Below are 20434 nucleotides of genomic sequence, written 5' to 3'. Positions count from 1 at the left end.
AGGTGTCAAAGTGTGGAGGACATGCTTTGCATGTAGTATTCTATTCTTAAAAACATTATGGAGAATATTTTTAATACTCGATTTAGAGACGTTGCTCCACTGCAATTTGTGTCACAACTACTGCCACACTACAACCACATCTCCACTGCTTAACACTGCCTGCTCACAACTGACTGGTCAAATGCACATCTGTTGTTTACAGTTATTAGTTCTAGCTGCTACCATGGTTACTGTCCTGACTTCACTTATAAGCCAGGAATAAACCAGTCAACTCTTTGCATGGACAGTGTATACACTGATCAGATAAAATATTGTGGCCACCTGCTTGATAGTGTTTTTCTACCTTTCGATACAATACAGCAACAATTCTGCATGGCATGAGTGTGACAAGTCCTTGCCCTGTTTCTGGAGGTATGTGGCACCAGATGTCTAAGCACAGTTGTTGCAACTCCTATAAATTACAAGCTGGTGATTTTTTGACACGGAGCTGGTGCCCAATGGCACCCCCAGATCCAGATGTGTTCCATTGGGTTCAGATCAGGCAAATTTGGTGGCCAAGACATAAATTTGTGTTCAGTATCATGCTCCTCAAAGTACTGCACCACAATCCTGGTCTTGAGATACATATGTTTGTCGTGTTGGAAGTAGTAAATAGAACGGAGGAAATGCACTGTCTTGCCACATGTTAACACTGTTAATGTAGGGCAGGTGACTTTCCTATAAACTTCAAACAAATCTCTCGACAGAGACTCATGTTGGATGATTTTATTTCATTGGGTAAGTCTGTTGAAATTCTCAGTGGTGTTTTTGTTTACAGTGTTGTATATGAACACTGAATATACAAAGCTTGTGGTTACAAAGTAACTTAAATCTTCTAGTTACATTTAAAAGAGAAGAATAAAAAAATAACACATTTCATTCCAACCTGTAGATGGAATTACAGAGAAAGTAAAGTCTCAGGTCTCAAATAGAATTTTTGAAATGGCTGAGAGAAATTCTGAAAAAGGCAGAAATCTAACTCAATTATTTTGTGTAAAATTCTCATTTCACAGAGGAAACTGTAAAGAAGCAGACTTGTTTATCATCAACGGTAAGCAGGTTGAAATTCCAAGAGAAAAATTGTTTCTAAAAGCAGGAGCTCTTTCTCATTTAAATCTGTTTGCCAAGAAAGCCTATTGAAAATATCACAGAAAGAAAATCTCCAAAAAAGTGTGAAAGAGATCATGTCACAGAGTATGTGATACACCAGAAACTGCGGTGTCTGCCAGTATTTCTTCTGCCCAAGAAAGTTTACAGGTTGAACTTGTACTGGATGCAGCAAAAATTAAAAAGCATCATTGAGGTGTAACAAACTAGAAGTTTTGTGATTACAAAATAAACAGAGAATAGCCCGTTCCAAAATAACTTATAGTAAAAGCAGCTCTTAGAAGGAAAGTGTAAAATTCTTTAGAGAATTACAAGCTATAAGACTAGAGCGCCCCCCCCCCCCCCCCCCCCCCCACACACACACACACACACACACACACACACACACACACACACACACACACACACACACACACACACACACACACACAGAGAGAGAGAGAGAGAGAGAGAGAGAGAGAGAGAGAGAGAGAGAGAGAGAGAGAGAGAGAGACTGCTGCATGTGGTTTTTATTTTCCTTCCACTGTGGCATGACCTTCCGGTAGGGAGGAAAAGCATGTGTGGGCATGGGTAATTGGGGTGTATGAGATAGCACGCTTGGCTGCCTTGCGGTTAGGCAGTTGATGGAATCATTCATAAGGGATTATTAATATTCTTTTGTCAGAAACATACATTAAAATTGGGCATAGCCTGGGCTTCAAGAAATAATGGCTAATCCTGTCACATGAGAAACGTCCATATTCATAGGGGATATGAATGGTTTAGTGGAGACACCTTAGTCTTTTTTTCCTAAAGCACATTGTACAAAAATGCAGACACCCACAGAACAATAATGAAATCTATAGTCATCCTGCAAATAAAATGAACACCTTTGCTTCAGAGAGAACTTAGAGTAATTGTTAAAAGTAGTTTATAATACCTAAGTAACTGTAGAAAAAGAATTCAGCTATTTTCTGACGACAAAATTTAGTCAGGCTTCACTTGCCTGTAATTTCACATTATGTGATCTCTGATCACCCATTGCGTCAGTTCGTGCATGTTCCTGTAATTTTTGTTGATATCATATGCAAGCCACATGTTGACGTTAGTAAGACTTTTTTAGCAAAAGAACTGAGAGTTTTTGAACTGTAAAATATAATTAAGAAAATGCTGCGTGTTCCAAGCATTGTTACAGAAGCTGAAATCAATACACAACTGTCACTGAAGATTTTTTGAAAGCATCTCAGCAAAGGAATGTTTGTCTTCCATCTGGCAGGTTATGTAGTTCATCAAGAGAAGAATTGCATTATGCCCTTTTAAAGTGAGAATTCATCTGATACGTCACTGTTAACTATGTCTACTAGAGATCGTGGCTCGACTGCAGGAAATACATTACTCATGTAGTCACTGAAAAGCATGTCCGATAATCTTATGGAGAAGAAAATGTCATATTCAAACGTGTATCAACAGTTCATAAAAGTCTAAACAATTTGGAACACGTTGATGTTGAAAATTTTGCCATAGTATGTTGTGAAGATCATGTGATGGGCATTGTTACTTAGCTGATTTTCTTTATATTAAATGCCGTGATTCTGCCTTTGAATACTTCTGCAGGTCCAATGGAAGCCCAAGCAAAATTTATTTATTTTACTATTTTATTTATCTGCCCACAGACAATAAATATGTTATTGGATGTTGCTCCCAATAGCATAATACTACCTGACCGGGCTGCGTCCATGGCATAGTTCGTGTTCAGAGCAATCATTTGCCTGGATGTTGGCATATCTATATGTGGCCATTGACTTGGTGCATTAAGGAATGTGATTCGTCCTACCAAGCAACATGTTTCCCATTGATCCCTGGTCCATATTGATCATCCCATGACCATTTCAGTCACAATTCATAGTGTCACTGGGTCAGCATGGGAACACTCATGGGTTGTCCCCAGGGTGCCCCCATGTTCATTAATGTGCACTGAACAGTGTGTTCCAAAACACTTGTGACTCCACCAGCATTGTACTTAGTCTTCAGATTGGTCATAGATTGCTACCTATCCTGCTTTACAGAGCAGACAAGCCGACAAGCTTCACATTCTGTGATGAGATGTGAATGTCCAGCACCTTGTTACCTACTTGTTGTTTCGCCATCCTTCCGCCCCTTGCCATTAGATACACACAACAGTAGCAAATGAACAACTGGCCAGCATCTCTATTTTTGAGATGCTTGTTCCCAGGTGCCACACCAACAGAATAAGCAGGACTAGAGATCGCCTTAAAAAAAGGTCAGAGTAAGGTTACAAGATGGACCCCACATTTCACTCGAGAGATGTTTGTAATAGAAAGTCGATATAAATACAAATATTCATAACTAGAAGACAGCAATATGGCCAAAATGCATGAATGACTAAGAAATATTAAACATAAAATCAGTAAAAAAATGAAGGTATCACGAAAATGGAAAAAAGTATTAGATCAATGCTGAGAAAAATTGAAAGGCAGGCGTAACTGCACATTTAAGCAATAATTGAAGACAAGAAAAAATACTGGAAGAAAATTAAGAAGGAAAAAAACCTGAATTGGTGATGCAGTCTTGCAGGCACTGTAAAGGTAACTGACAAGGGAACATCATCAAATGGGCCTCATATTTTAAGAAGGAAAAAAAAGCACACTTGCAAGACATCAGTTCCAGTAATTAATCTCTCACAAAAATGTAGACCTTATTTCTGATAGTACACAGTAATTATTTGAAAATACAATTTGTAAATAGCTGTGTGCAACAGTTGTTCGTAACACCACTACAGCCAGTTAATGCTCGAATGCCAAGTACTGTACACTGGAGTGACAACCAGAGCTCTCCTATTTGTGAGAAGAGAAGGGGTAGCAGTGGTCATGTCTGCCCATTGTGTTTTGAAACCCTGGTCAAAAACACATTATTTTATGCAAAAAATAGTAAGTAAAATGAGTATGTAATATGTCAACCTGACCCACATATATGTTCAATTTTATTTTAACGATGTTCTCGTACTGATATTCTACAATTATATATGTACCTAAAATCAAAATGAATAAACCTAAGCAATCAAAGGATTATTATGAAATGAAGTTAATGGTTTTTTCATTTACAGTTTAATCTTGCCAGTTACATTGAAGAACAGCCCATCTTCTACAGATGCACTTCACTTTAACAGCAACAGTTTGAAAATTCAAAGAAAATAATCCACAAAGGGATATTAATAATTAAATGGCACAATGCCACTGTTTTTATGACATGTTCATTTACACTGCATTTGTGTATTTATTGCAACATAAAAATGATCAAAGCAAGATCTTTGGCACCAATCAAAGGTTAGAAGCTGTGCACTTGGGCATAATGAACAAAGCATGCTACGAATCTCAAAACGGTATTTCATAAACTTCTTACTCACTCCACTGCACAGTACTTAACATTCAGGCATTAAGCGGTTGCAGTAGAACAGAGCGAGTGACAATTAGTACACGCTGTACATGCCGAATATCATAACTGCATATTACCAGAATCATGGCCCAAATTTTCACATTGTATTAATTATTTAGGCTGATATTTTGAAGTGTTTTTTCCCCTTAAAATATGAGGACAAATTTGTGAAGTTTCCTCATGAGAGATCAAGACTTGGTCTTAAATGGCGTATAATGAAAGGTGGTGCTATATTGTATTTTTGTATTTTTAGAGCAAAAATAGGGTAAATATTTCTAGGAATAAATTTGAAAATTCCTCACGTATAGTTGCATATCTTTTTATGCAGTAAATTATATAGAGTATTGGCATCATAACAGATTAACACATTATTATATATTAGTAGTACAGGCTATTGAACGTTTCCTGAGCTAAACTTAACTAAGCAAAGACCTAATCTCTTTGTTTATTATTTGACCATCTCCCCTGCATTATTGTTTACATATTTACCTCAGACTTAACAGTCTGGAGGAACATCATTTGTCATAATTTCCATTCCTTACATTACAATATCTCTGTGTGGAGTGTCTTTGTTGACTATAGGTTCTCTCTCTTATTTGCTATGTACTCCCTCCCTCCTTCCAACTGTTCCCTCACTCCTCCATTATAACTATTTTTTCTACTGGACTACCACTTTTTCTCTTCTGTAAACTGATAAAGGAAATAAACTGTGGATTTGAGATCTCCAGTTAATGAAGGTCTTAGGCAGCCATATGCTGATTATTTTTGTCTAGTGCTTATTGTGGTCCTGTAAATAGGGAAGTGCATCCTTGGTGAAAAGGGAAACATAATTAAACAAGAGGGAGAAAGACAAGGAAATCAAATGATACCATTTTTTAATGTTAATCATTTCGGAATCAGAATGATATTGAGTGCTTACAGTATTCATGCACTGCAGTTAATCTGTTCAATATTTGTTACAGGTATGAACATGGACTATTGGAGGCATTAAATTTGATGGCGGACCAAAATGATCCAAACATACACCCCACGGTTCGGTATGCAGCATCAAGTATGCTGAAACTTTCTGATATTATAATTCGCCTCAGAAATCGTTTTCACCCACGTCTGACTGTGAGTTTACCTGAATAGTGTGGTGCTTTTATTAACTTCAGCACAGGAGTGTAATGTTGTTATAAATGTTAAGAAAACTGACTGGAGCTTAAAATGTAGAATTAATTTTTTGTTAAGTCACAACAAAAGGTTTGTTCTGGATTACTGTAGGCAACACTATTATGTAATTCTTTTCAGACATTAACTTCATAGCTTGTATTTCAGCCATTGATGATCTGCTTTGGGTTATGTTATTACAAAAAACTGCACTTAATCACAGTAATGTTAAAAAATGTGGCAGAGACTTATTGAATCTCATTTGAATGAAGAAGAGTAAGACAGAAAAGGATCTTGGTGTGTAATTAATACATGATTATCTGATTTGTTAATTAATAGTGTTATAAATTTGCAGTATTTAGTTTTTTAGTCACTTTTGTTCTTTTTCTGTCTTTGATGTGCAGGAGAGTGGAACAAATCTGATTGCTGCTGTGTCTCAGACAAGAGACTGGAGTCGCAGTCCTGTCAGGTGTCTTGCATGGCACCCACACTGCACAAAACTAGCTGTTGCAGTTCGTGATGATTCAGTACATATTTACACTGCAGGTTCAAAGCATAAGCCTTTCCTCAAATATAAGAATCAAAAGAATATTTCATCTCTGGCATGGAGGTAATTTTGTGTCCATTGGCTGCTTCTTGTTCTTGCACTTGCTATTAAAACCTCTCTCTTTATTTTGAAAAACTCCTGTCATCAAAGTAAAAAAAAAAAAACATTGTTTAAATGTTCTATATTAACAAATATTTTCTTTTATTGTCCAGACAGAAGTGTGTTAAGAAAGAGAGTATTTGTTTCTACTAGACTTAAACCATTGAAATTCCCAAAAGATAATATGACTAAAATTATTGCCATACAATGTTTCTAAGGTATTGGTACCAATTGTAATTCAGAAGTATAAATTTCTTACATTGAGCTGTTGTAAAATATTTTGCAGGTGATGTAATATGAACTTTGACTAATTTATTTTTAATTTTGTTTTGGAGCCAAGGCAAAGTTGTAAAATTGTGTAGTGTATATCTACCAATCATCTTTATTTTTATAGATAGAATTATTTAGTTCAGCGTGTAAGATGGAAATCAATATAGCTTGGGGAGCTTATAATGATGCCATTTTTCTGTTTCATGTGAGAAATTTTAAAGGAATGTAACTTCATATTACTACTTTACATTCACCGAGCCATATTTTCTGTTATAACCTTTAATTACCAATAATTGTGTGGATATTCAAACACACTCACTTAGAAACAATAGCTGGTTACATAACAACAACTCAGTATCTCATATTCGACTGCCATGCCTTGACATGCGGCCGGCGCCATTCGTAGCTAGGTGGCACTCCCGTGCTCAGCCGAGTTGCAGAGCGCCTCTATCGTCGTTTGCTCATACTGTTGTGGCGGCACTGTTAAATGTCGTTGCACTGTCATAACACTTTTCCTCCCCTGAAAAAAAAAATAAATAAAAACTTACTTCCTAGGAGACATGGACAGTGCGGAGACGTCCATGGCCTCTCGTGAGGCCCCGAGATCATCCCGCGGAGAGACAAGAGTGTGGTCAAAAATATCCAGGACGGAAGCTTGTGCGTGGAACGTGCCTCCTGGACGAGATGATGGGTGAAAACTCCGGAGCAGCATCCATAGGTGTCGTGGACCTGGTGGTGTGCTCCAGCGAGATGGGTCCCAGAGAAAGCGGCGTCGCAACTGGGGCCGGTTCTGGCGTACTTGGAAGCGGTAGCTACGTCGGCTGCATCAACACATACGGTAGATCGGCAGCAGCGACAGGACCGGCTTCTCTTGCTGGTGGAGGCGAAGGAAGGGGCGGTGGCACCGGCGTAGCCACCATTCGTGGGCGCATCTGGTCATAATGGCGAACAACCATGCCGTCGTCTGTACGTATTTCACAAAGCGGGCGGCCGCGAAGAGCCTTGACCACCCCTGGAATCCATTTAGGGCGAGATCCATACCCTCGTGCTCACACGTCGGCGCCCACCAAGTATTTTCCCTCACTAGGGGACACAGCACAAGGCCTGACAGGGTGAAGCAGGTGCAGTAGAGTGCACGATTGGCGCCCATGCAAGAGTTCAGCAGGGCTGCGATCACCCAGAGGCGTGAAGCGATAAGAACTCAGAAATTGCAGCAGAGCGTCATCTGTGGGAAAAATCACTAAGGAATTTTTTCATCTGGCTTTTGAAAGTGTGGACAAAGCGCTCGACCTTCCCATTCGATTGCAGGTGGAAGGGCAGTGTTGTAACATGACAAATCCCTTGTCCAGTACAAAAATCATGGAAGGCCTGCGAAGAGAACTGAGGGCCATTGTCCGTGACGATCGTGGATGGAAGATCTTCTAGCGCAAAGATTTTGGACAAAGCCAGTGTCGTCACCGCAGTTGTGGGCGACTGACACCTAACAACAAACAGAAACTTCGAGAAGGCGTCAATCAACAGTAGCCAATAAGAACCGAGGAAGGGGCCGGCAAAGTCAGCGTGCACTCGTTCCCATGGCTGCACCGGATCAGGCCATGGAGAGGGCATTGTACAAGGTGCAGCCAATTGTTGAGCACACTGACCACACGCAGCAACCATGTGGGCGATGTCCGAATAAATACCGGGCCAATAAACGTGCCTGCGGGCCAGGGACTTAGTCCGAGAAATATCCCAATGGCCTTCATGCAACAGTTTGAGAACATCTTTCCAAAGAGAGGCTGGCACCACGACCTGTGGAGATGCGCCATCCGTAGCTAGAAGAACACCACCATCACGAACAGACAGACGAAGGCGCAAGGCATGGTAGTTGCGAAGGGGATCTGATGCCTGGCCCTTGGTCCTATCCGGCCAACCCCGTTGAACAAAACCGATCACCTGACGCAGGGCCGGGTCCCGCGCAGTAGCCGACGCAACCTGCGAACCTGTAAGTGGAAAACCCTCGACCACACGACATTCTTTCTCATCAATGTGGAAACGGAGTAGTTCATCACGATCAAAAACCGGGTTGGGGCCCATCGGCAATCGCGACTATGCGTCAGCGTTGGCGTGCTGGGCCGTGGGGCGATAGTGAATCTGATAGTGAAAACGAGACAAGTATAAGGCCCAACGTTGCAGGCGGTGAGCTGCCTTATCCGGAAGCGACGCCGATGGGCTGAACAGAGAGACCAGTGGCTTGTGCTTGGTGATGAGGTGAAACTTGGAACCATACAAAAAATATGCTGAACTTTTTTAGAGCATAAATGATAGCGAGTGCCTCCTTTGGGTCTTGGAAGCATAGGCGATGGGTCGTTCCGACCCATCCTCATACCGATGGGTGAGAACAGCCCCTAGGCCATACTGTGACGTGTCAGTCGCCAGAACCAAGTGCTGACCCGGATGGAATGTGGCAAGACAAGGTGCCGACTGCAGATGAGCCTTCAGGTGGACAAAAGCCTGCTCACACTCGTCGGACCAACAGAAATGGACATTTTTGCGCAACAGTTGATGCAGAGGATGAGCTATCGCCGCCGCGGATGGAATGAATTTGTGATAATAAGCAATCTTGCCTAGAAACGCCTAAAGTTCTTTGACCGTAGACGGCCGGGGTAGAGCGTTAATGGCAGCAATGTGCTGACAGAGGACGTATACCCTCATGGGACAAGTGGAAACCAAGATACACAATGGAGGGTTGGAAGAACTGTGACTTGTCCAGATTGCACCTCAACCCAGCCGAATGCAAAACCCGAAACAGTGAACGCAAACTGCAAAGGTGTTCCTCAGTGGAGGCCCCCGTGACAACAATGTCATCCAGATAGTTTATGAAGATGGGAACAGAAGCTGTGAGCTGTTCCAAAAACCGCTGAAAAATGGCCGGCGCGCTAGCGACACCAAGTGGTAACTGCTGGTAGTGATACAACCCACAAGGAGTGTTGATGATGAGAAATTCCTTGGAAGAAGCATCCAACGGCAACTGATGATAGGCCTCCAATAAGTCAAGTTTGCCCCCCCAGTGAGCTTGATAAATAACTCCTCAGGACGGGGAAGAGGATAAGTGTCAATGACGCTCTGAGCGTTGACAGTGGCTTTAAAATCACCCCACAATCGCTCCCGTTTGGTTTAGAAACTACCACGATTGGCGATGCCCATTCGCTGGAGGTAACAGGAAGGAGAATCCCTGAAGCTGTTAACCTGTCTATTGCAGCCTTGACAGGTGCACGCAACGCCACCGGAATAGGGCAAGGAGCTGTAGGTTTAAGAGTAATGTGGGCTTCAAAATCCTTGGCATGACCCAGACCAGCAGAGAACATGGACGAAAATTCAGAACACAATCCATCCAGCTGTTGATACGGAATATCCTCAGATATGAGGTGCACATCATCAATGGAGAACCCGAACAACTGCAAAGCATCATAACCGAACAGGTTTTCAGTGCCCGCATGATCCACCACATAAAACGTGAGGGGCCTAACAGACTTGTAGGCATTGGAAGCATCAAACTAGCCAAGGATAGGAATTTTCTGTTCATTATAAGTTCTCAGATTTCGCGTAAATGGAGACAAGGGAGGGGACCCCAACTCCAAATACATGTGAGAATTAATGAGAGGTACTGCAGAGCCAGTGTCCACTTGCATGCAATGTCTTTATCCAGAACACGAACAGTAACAAACAACTTATTTGTTTGAGAAAGCACACAGTTAACATCCATGTCCGATGCCTCGTCCTCGTCGACAGGAACTTTAGGGGACTGACACACAGAAGCAATGTGGCCTTTTTTCCTACACGAATTACACGTGGCCCAACGTTTTGGACATGCGGCTCTGTCATGCTGTACGAAACAACGTGGACAAGAAGGAAGTGTGGAATGAACCTGCTTCTGTGGTTGCTGTTTTCGCTGCGAGCATTACGGCCCAACGTGACGTTATTTATGCGAGTGAACTGCCGCCACATCTTCATTCTCCTGTGAAACAGGCAAATTGTCCGTGTCAAAAGTTGACTGTACAGCGCCTACATCACACCACGCGTCTATTTGCGCGCAAGCAGCGTGAGACACTTCAAAGGATTGAACAATGCTTAGAACTTCCGACAACGACGGGTTTGGCACGTTGCCAAACTTATTTATCAGGAGCAAGCTGTAGAATAGCATCCCTAACCATTGAATCAGCATAAGACTCATGATGAGTGTCCGTGACAAACTGACGTTTCCTACTCGGATCGTGTAGTTCCGCTGCCCAAGCCCGGTAAGATTGATGGGGCTGTTTACGACACCGATAGAACGCCCCGCGGGCGGCATAGACGTGGGTGTTTTTTTGGTAATAGTTAGACAATAAGTCTCACATTTCTTGGAAGGACAGAGAGGCAGGTTCCCACAGAGGGGCTAACTGAGATAGCAGCTGATAGATCCCTGGGGAAATCCAAGATAAAAATAACGACTTACACATAGGAGCGTCGACAACGCCGAAAGCGAAGAAGTGTTGCCTCAAACGCTTCTCATAATCCTCCCAGTCTTCAGCGGCCTCGTCGTAAGGAGGGAATGGAGGCAGAGAAGAGGAAGACAGACGATGAGCAAGCGACGTCGACAACTCCTGAATAGCAGCCGTCAGCTGTGTTTGTTGTGCCTGAATAGCAGCCGTCAGCTGTGTTTGTTGTTCAATGAGCGCTTGCATAAGCTGTTCCATGTCTGCCCCGTTACGAACACACAAATCCACAATGCAGTGAAAATATCTGACCTCGTCACCAAAAAGTGCTATAACCTTTAATCACGAATAATTGTGTGGATATTCAAACATACTCACTTAGAAACAATAGCTGGTTACATGATAACAACTCAGTATCTCTTATTCGACTGCCGTGCCGTGACATGCGGCCGGCGCCATTCATAGCTAGGTGGCGCTCCCACGCTCAGCCAAGTTGTGGAGTGCCTCTATCGCCGTTTGCGCGTACTGTTGTGGCGGCACTGTTAAATGTCATGGCACTGTCACAACACTTTCTGTCTTTGGTCCATGCTAATTTAGGTAGCACTTTGCTTCTGTTGGAGCAGTCCACGCACTTTTCCTTTTACTTATTGCTTCTTGCTTGCTGCTGCCACAATTTTCACATAGTTTTATGTTGACATTCTGGAGTGTCCTGAGACACTATAGATTGTACTCTGAGAGATCTGCTTCCTGCAAGATCTCCATAGACTGAAAAGATGATTGACATTCTGCTCATCTGTTTCACTGTTTTACATTGAAGTGCCACAGAAACTGGTATAGGCATTCGTCTTCAAATACAGAAATATGTAAACAGGCAGAATACGGTGCTGTGGTCGGCAACACCTATATATGACAATTAGTGTCTGGTGCAGATGTTAGATCGGTTACTGCGTCTACAATGGCAGGCTATCATGATTTAAAGGAGTTTGAAAGTGGTGTTATAGTCAGGGACACAGCATCTTCGAGGTAGTGATGAAGTGGGGATTTTCCCACATGAACATTTCACGAGTCTACCCTGAAAATCAGGAATCTGGTAAAACATCAAATCTCTAACATCGCTGCGGATGGAGAAAGATCATGCAAGAACAGGACCAACAATGATTGAAGAGAATCTCTCAAATTGGCAGAAGTGCAACCCTTCTGCATATTGTTGCAGATTTCAATGGTGGGCTATCGGCAAGTGTCAGCATGTGAATCATTCAGTGAAGCGTTTCTGATATGGGCTTTCAGAGCCAAAGGCCCACTCTTGTAGCCTTCACAATCGTTTGACACAAAGCCTTATGCCTTGCCTGGCCTGTCGACACCAACATTGGACTGTTGATGACTGGAAACATTTTGCCTGGCCAGGCGAGTCTAGTTTCAAATTGTATCGAGTTGATGGGTGTGTATGGATATGGAGACAACCTCATGAATCCATTGACTGCCCATGTCAGCAGGGTACTGTTCAAGCTGGTAGAGGTTCTGTAATAGTGTGGAGCATGTGCAGTTGGAGTGATATGAGACCCATGACACATCTAGATACGACTCTGACATGTGACATGTATGTAAGCACCTTGTCTGATCACCTGCATCCATTCATGTCCATTGTGCATTCCGATGGACTTGTGGGCAATACCAGCAGGACAATGCGACACCCTACATGTCCAGAGTTGCTACAGAGTGGCTCCAGGAACACTCTTCTGAGTTTAAACACCTCCAGCACTACTTCAGACATTGAGTCCATGCCATGTTGTGTTGCGGCACTTCTGGGTGCTCGTGGAGCCCTACACGATGTGAGGCACCTCTGTGTAACTTAAATTCTCCCTGTGATAACTGTTGACCATACAAATCAAACCTTAAATTGTTTTTATTTCAGTTTTAATTGAATATTTCAGCTTAAAAGTGCACAAATTATATTATTAATGGTTTTACTGATCACCAAGTCATTATCATATTATCTTTTTTGAAAGATCGTGTTGTAAGATGCTAGGAAACTAATTTGCTTAAATACACAATTGTACATCCAGTGAAAACTATTACACTTTTCAGGGGACTTTAAAAAAGTATGCATGTTGAAGGAAAATGTAAATTGTGGGAATTATATTTTTTAAGCAAATGCACAAGTATTACAATTCATTAACACATTGTTAGTTAATACTTTTTAGTGAAAAATCCAAAATTATAGTGTGCTTCAGTTTCCTCTGGTTTCTTTTTATTTTTATTTTTGTCTGGTTTTCTAGTTGACACTTGTATTCAAAAGTTTTGATGTGCACATGAAAAAATTAATCAGATGTGCAAAAGTGATTGCAAGGCCTGGACCTAAAGTATGTTACGCGCTTGTTTACGGCTTCAAACTGTATTGGCCTGCTGTAAGAATATCTATGACAAATCATAAAACTTGATTTATCAGTGCCAAAAAAAGGGTTTTGAAGAAAACTGTGTTAAGTACTGGAGAGCAGTCAATGATGGTTGGTGTTGACTGATTATAAGAGATGGCAGACCCAGTGACAGAATTACTTTCTGTAAATTTCATAATGAAGTTAAATGTGGTGGAAGTGTGGCAGTATAATGAAACATAATTCTCTAAGACATGATAAGGAGCAGAATGTGCTTTTAAATTTTAGTTGTATGGTTAGATCCAATCCTAACCAACACATTAGAAATCAATGTATCCTGAAAGAGGTGCCAAAAGTGTGTAACAATTGTGACTGTGTTTAAGTTGTTTCAGCCTTGCTATTATCTCCCAGCCTAACCACTACTTCGGGAATCGCTATATATTTAAAAAAAACTGGTCTCCATTCATCAATTTTGACATCTTCCTGCAAACCAAAGTTAATACAGTTTTCTTTGTATGCCGGCGATTCCATATAGGCACCGCATTTGAGGCGCTAACATAGCTCCGGTTTTTCCATGACAACTTTTCTTCTGTTTGAGCTAATACTGAAGTTTTAGCCCCACCCAATGCTTCATTTGATAATGCGACTATGAACAAGAATACACACAGTATAGTTGTTGTTAGGTGTGCAGTGTTAGACAAAGCACCGGTGGCACATGTTGTTCCAACGTTTGGCTTTTGCCAGAGCAGAAGTAGGGAGAACAGAGCAGAACAATTAATTGCAGAGTGTTTGTAGAAATTGCTTGAAAGCCAAATTATATCTCAACTTAACCCCATCCCCCCCCCCAGTCAAGTTACTTCATTAAGTGTAAGTGGTGGGAAATTTATGATTATGATAATCATTCTGAGCATAGAGATCGAGGAACCAATAATATGTATCGTAAACAGTCAGAAAGCATTAAATCCAGGAATATAATAGCAGGTTTATATTTTTCTTGAATCTATTACATAATAACTTGTCTACTGAACAGACACTGAAGTGTAAACGTTTCTGATCTCTAGTTGATGGACCTGAAAGCAACAGTTGATTACAGTAGCCTTCAGTTCCAAGAAGCAGAGCTTAGATATGTTTATAATTTGAGTGCTCATCCATTTTTAACAAACCTTGCCCTTTGATTGCTTTCCCCATTGAGGTTTCAACTGAGAGTGATACATCCATCTTCTGAGTGCAGTGTGTCCTTTTTTTCTGATTTCAACATATTCAACTGTCTCATGTACAATCAAATGATCAGGTGTTATGCCCCCTCAACATCTGTGAGTGGTTTCTTTCCGCCAGTGCCATGCTATTTGAGAACCAGATTAACAAATTTATTTAGGTTTTCCCCAAGGTGTCATTTGAAGAACTCTGCGTCATTGTACAAATTTAGTTTCAGAATCACCAAACTTTTGATCTCATGTAGTAGTTGTGAAGCGCACACGAAAGCCATTTAATTCGGAATTGGATGCTGCCCACAAAACAAAGCAATTAGTGGTAATGGACAATGCTGTAGTGCACTGGGAAGCCAGTCTCTGATTGAGTACTAAGTATCATAAAATTTCACTGGTACAATTATTAACTTTTAAAATCATTTTTAATTTATTTCTAGAGTGTCAGTGATAAGTTAGTGGAATGTGGGGAGTTGACGTTTTGATTTTTCTTGTGTGGTATAATTGAGCTCTGATTTGCTTTTATAGACCCTTATCTGCATCGGAACTTGCTGTCGGATGTGAAGCTGGTGTTTATGTCTGGCACATAGACCCTAATTCTGTCGTTACAAGGTTATCTGCAAATTGTGCTGCGTTTCTAGAAAGACCAAACCATTCGCCTATTACTAGTGTTGCCTGGAGCCCACAGGTGAGAAAAAGTAATTTGAGAGGTTAACATCATATATCCTTTCCTGTTGTAGTTTGTTTGTTTGCCAAAACTATTTTTGTGCAAAGATAACATGTAGTCTCCCCCTTTCCATGAACCACAGACCTTGCCGAGATGGAATGACTTCCCTGCTTTGGTGATACATTTAGCCATACTGTAGATGCAACCACAGTGGAGAGATATCTATGAAAAGGCTAGACAAACCAGGTTTCTGAGGGGGAACCTTCATAGTAGTTGAAAAGGACAACAGTCTGGATGATTGAGTGATCTGGCCCTGTTATATTAGTCAATGTGGTCTTGCTGTGCTGGTTTTGCAAACAGTTGATAGCAAGGGAAAACTACAACCATTATTTTTCCTGAATACTTGCAAATCTACTATATGGTTAAATACCCCATCTGGGTATAATAGTCCCCCATTCATATCTCTGGGAGGATATCATCACCAGAAAAAAGAACACTGGCAGTCTGTGTATCAGAGCGTGAAATGTTAGATTTTTTAATTGGGTAGGTGGGTTAGAGAATTTAAAAAGGGAAATTGGTAGGTGGAAGGTAGATATATTGAGAATTAGTGAATTTCAGTGTCAGGATGAACAGGATTTAGGTGAACACTGTCACTGAGGAAGTGTTTTAGGAGACCAAACAGCTAAGATTATCAGTTTCCTATTCACTCACAGTACAGAAGCAGTGCACACTAATATGTCTGCGAATAGAATAAATTCTGTGTGCATGTGTCAAAATAGTTCTAAATATTTGCGTAGCGTGTATCTGAGGCGGAGCATGAGAACAAATCCAGTATTACCTAGTAGGGTATGGGAAACTGCATGGAAACCAAATCCAGACTGATCGGCACACTGACCCTCTTCGTTAGTCCATTGGGCAGATTTGATCTGGGCCCATCGTACCTCTCCTTCCCAGAAGCAGTCACATTAACAACTTGGTTACATGGGCATTTGTCAGTTGAGTATGGGTTACTGAATACAAAATCAGATAGGGGTAATGCAAAAATATGTTTAAATAAAACAAATATTATTAACGTTCTACATCTTTATTCTTCATGTATATATATATTTGCAGCCTCTTCTGCTAGAGGGCTCAGATTTGTAGTGCGTAACGTGGTAGCATGCAACGTAACAATAAAGATGACCAGAAAAATGCACACAGTCTTTGATAGTTAACATCTTTGGAACAAGATGACATATTATTGCAATTTTACACTGTAGTATAGTCCACAGTGTTCTCAATAGATGTTGGTGTGCACTTTCCAGCAAATGACAGTGCAGCAACGAATGTTGTAAGATTGTCATTTGAGCAATGTGAGGCCGTACTGGAAGTATGATAACTTGATGGAGATCCACAGCAATAGTGTAATGTGTACAGAACTCAGCCACCAACACATACAACAATTTATCATATCCAGGCTAAATTTGAAGTCAACGATACTGTTCAGGATGTGTGTAAGGAGAGATCTGACCAACCAAAAACATCAAGAAATCCAGCCTCCAGCACAGTTTTGTTGCAACATTTATTAGGTCACCTCAAAAATCTGTGAACCAGGGTGCATGTGAAAGTGAGGTAAGCCAATCAAGCTGAATGGTACTGTAAACCACCACAACTGCATGTACGGGGCTCCTGAAAATCTTCACATTCTCGTGGACAAACATGTCAATCTACTGGGTGTTAATGTGTGATGTGGTCTGTCATTGTGCAGTTTGACTGACCCTTTCTTCTCTGAAGGTGCCGTAACTGGTGAGGTGTATTTTCATATGCTGCAAACATTGATTTTACCTGCCATCTGAAAGGTGTTTGAAATTGGAAGATTCTACCTACAACAGGATGACACTCCACCTCAATACAACAAAGATGTCAGAGCCTACTTGGATGAAATTCTACCTGGAGTCTGAATGGGTTGAAGAGGAGCTGTTGAGTACCCACCACAGTCTCCGTACCTTACACCTCTTGGCTCCTACTTGTGGGGACCATGAAAAATGAAGTCTATCACCAGAAGCTAGCTACACTGAACAAGCTACAAGAAACCATCAAGGCGTCCTTTGTGGCTATCACACTAGCAAAACTGACAGCCATAGTTGGTCAACAATACTACAGCATCGACACTGTTTGGCTGCTAATGGGGGGTCACTTTGAACGCACAAAATAACTTCCCTCCTCCCTGCCCCCTTGTGAGAATTGTAACATATGCCATTGGAAGTCAACGACACTGTTCAGGCTGTGTGTAAGGAGAGATCTGACCAACCAAAAACATCAAGAAATCCAGCCTCCAGCACAGCTTTGTTGCAAACATTTTATTAGGTCACCTCAAAAATCTGTGAACCAGGGTGCATGTGAAAGTGAGGTAAGCCAATCAAGCTTACAAAAACTGCTTAGTGGAAAGTGTACATTCCAAGATTGGTGTACATTATGAATGAAGACGACCCTGATTGAAGGCTGGAGCTGGTGGTTTGAATGCATGCTCTGCGAGGATAAACAGTTTGCAGAGATGGTTATCTGGTCTGACGAAGAGCAGTTCAATATTAACTATCAAATAGTACCTACATTTTTTTGGACACACCTGTATGTCTATGCATGAGAACTGGAATCAAGTTTTGAATTCGAAGAGTTTGTCCACACATGGAGTGCCCTTCCCTGCAGTATGAGACTGCAAGATTACATGCAAGTGCTGCGACATCTACAATTATCTGACGTCATGTGCTCTCTTATGTATCTTTTTGATGTCATTTATTGTATGGGCACCAGTTTCAGTGCTTCAGTGCACCACCTTCTTGCGTTAGGTGATGGCAAGAGGGTTTAACACCATCCTTATATAAGATATATCAGAGGCCAACATCTACAAATGGATTTTGCAGGTTACCTGTAATCATAATGTTCTCTCTCTAACCATCAACTATCAACTCGGAGACAAAATTTTGGTTACAGGTAATCTGCGAAAACGAGTTATAAAGATGCTGCCCTTTGATAAATCATATATACAGATGCTGTTAACCCTCTCGGCATCAGCTAAGGCCAGGATACAGTGCACTGAAGCACTGAAACTGTTAGCCACACAATAAATGACATCATAAGGATGGCTCCTTTTTTTATTTTTTTTATTTATTTTTTTATTTAATTTTATGTAAGTGAACAGCTGAAGTCCCTCTGATCTTCAATCACGAGTATGGACATACAAATACATAATGTTTTCTATGTCATCAGTCATCCTACACAGAGTCCCAACTTTACCTCATCCAGTTTTCATCTGCTTCAAAAACTGAAGAACACATTCGAGGACTTTACTTGATAGTGATGAAATGCTATAACCTGAGGTGAGGTTGTGGCTCCATCAACAATATCAAACATTCTACAGTGGTAATATAAAGAAAATGATTTCTTGTAGGACTTGCTGTTTTGAGAAATAAATAAGTAGACAGGAAAAATATAGATGTAGTGTGTTAATAATGTTTCTTTTATTTTAAATGCTTTGAGTTGTCACATAAAAGGTTTGGAGGCATTATCTTTCAGCATGCCCACATAGCTCCACAAATGTTGAAGAGATTGAAAAAAAATTATGAGATAAAAGAATTTATTCAGATAGTTAAGGAAGATAATTTTTTTTTATAGTGATGGGTGACTAGAATTCAATAATAGGGAAAGGAAGGGAAGGAAGAATTTTAGATTAGTGTAGACTGAGAATAAGGAATGAACAAGGAACCTACCTGACAGAATTTTGCACAGAGCATAAGTTAATCATCACTAACACTTAGTGTAAGAGTCATGAAATAAGGTTGTAAACATGGAAGAGACATGGCAACTCTGTAAAGTGACAGATAGGTTATATAATAATGAGGCAGAGATTTAAAAACCACATTTTAATCTGTAAGACTACTCTAGTTGTAGATATGGACTCTTCCTTTTTTTAAATTATGAACTGCAGATCAAAACTGAAAAAAATAGCAAAAAGATAGGAAATTAAGGAGATATATCCTGGATGAACTGAAAGAATGAGAGGTTGTTGAAAGTTTTAGAGAAGCATTAGATAATGTTACACTGAAATAGTGGAAAGGAATGCAGTTGAAGATGATTAAGTAGCTTTGAGAGCTAATATAGTGAAGACAGTAGAGAATCAAGTAGGTAAAAAGACAAAGCCTAGTAGGAATCAGTAGGTATCACAGGAGATATTGAAGTTAATTGATTAAAGGAGAAAATATAAAAATCAAGCAAATGAAGCAGGCTGAAGGGAATACAGGCATTTCAAGATTAATGACACAATGTGCAGGAATGCCTGCAAGACAGATGAAAGGCTACAGCTTGTACAAGAGGGGAAATATAGATGTAGCATTTATGAAAATTAGAGAGTTTGGGAGAAAAGGGAACAGCTGTATGTATTATCAGGAGCTCTGATGGAAAACCAGTACAAGGTAAAGAAGTATAGTTGAAAGGTGGGAGGAATACATAGAGCAGCTATACAAGGGAAATGAGTGTGAAGGAAATACTATACAAAGAGAAAAAGACGTGGATGAAGATGAGATGGGAGATACGATATGGTGAGAAGAATTTTACAGAGCAGCGAAAGGCCTAATTCGAAACAAGGCCCATGGAGTAGATGACATTCCTTCAGAACTGTTGATATGCTTGGGAGATCCAGCCATGGAAAAAATTGTTGTACTTGGTGTGAAGATATCTGAGACAGGCAAAATACCTTCAGTCTTAAAGAAGAATGTATTAAGTATACGTCGAAAGAAAGTAGGTGCTGAGATGTGTGAATATTGCCAGACCATCAGCTGAATGAGTCGTGGTTGCAAAAATTATGCACAGAAGAATGGAAGAACTAGTAGAAGTGTACCTCAGGGAAGAGCATTTTGGTTTCTGGGTAAATATACGTACACATGAGGCAATGCAGACCCCATGACTTACCCTACAAGATAGGTTAAAGAAAGCAAACCTATATTTATAGCATTTGTAGATTTAGAAAAAGCTGCATACAGTGTTTACTGAAACCCTCTCATCAAAATTCTGAAGATAGCTGGGATAAAACACAGGAAAAGAAAGGTTATTTATACCTT

General features: G+C 40.7%; 1 protein-coding gene across 2 annotated transcripts in view; it reads left to right on the top strand.

Moving 5' to 3' along the window:
• LOC126319832 (aladin-like) overlaps positions 1 to 20434 on the top strand; it is an 81754-nt gene that overhangs the window by 23174 nt on the left and 38146 nt on the right. For both annotated transcript variants that reach the window (XM_049993523.1, XM_049993530.1), the window contains exons 3-5: positions 5541 to 5691; positions 6132 to 6337; positions 15203 to 15362. In XM_049993523.1, coding sequence (XP_049849480.1) covers positions 5541 to 5691; positions 6132 to 6337; positions 15203 to 15362 — 517 coding nt within the window. The remainder of the gene's footprint in view (positions 1 to 5540; positions 5692 to 6131; positions 6338 to 15202; positions 15363 to 20434) is intronic.

The sequence above is a fragment of the Schistocerca gregaria genome, chromosome 2, assembly GCF_023897955.1.
Source record: "Schistocerca gregaria isolate iqSchGreg1 chromosome 2, iqSchGreg1.2, whole genome shotgun sequence".
Taxonomy (NCBI): domain Eukaryota; kingdom Metazoa; phylum Arthropoda; class Insecta; order Orthoptera; family Acrididae; genus Schistocerca; species Schistocerca gregaria.
This window is presented reverse-complemented; position numbering and strand designations above follow the sequence as displayed.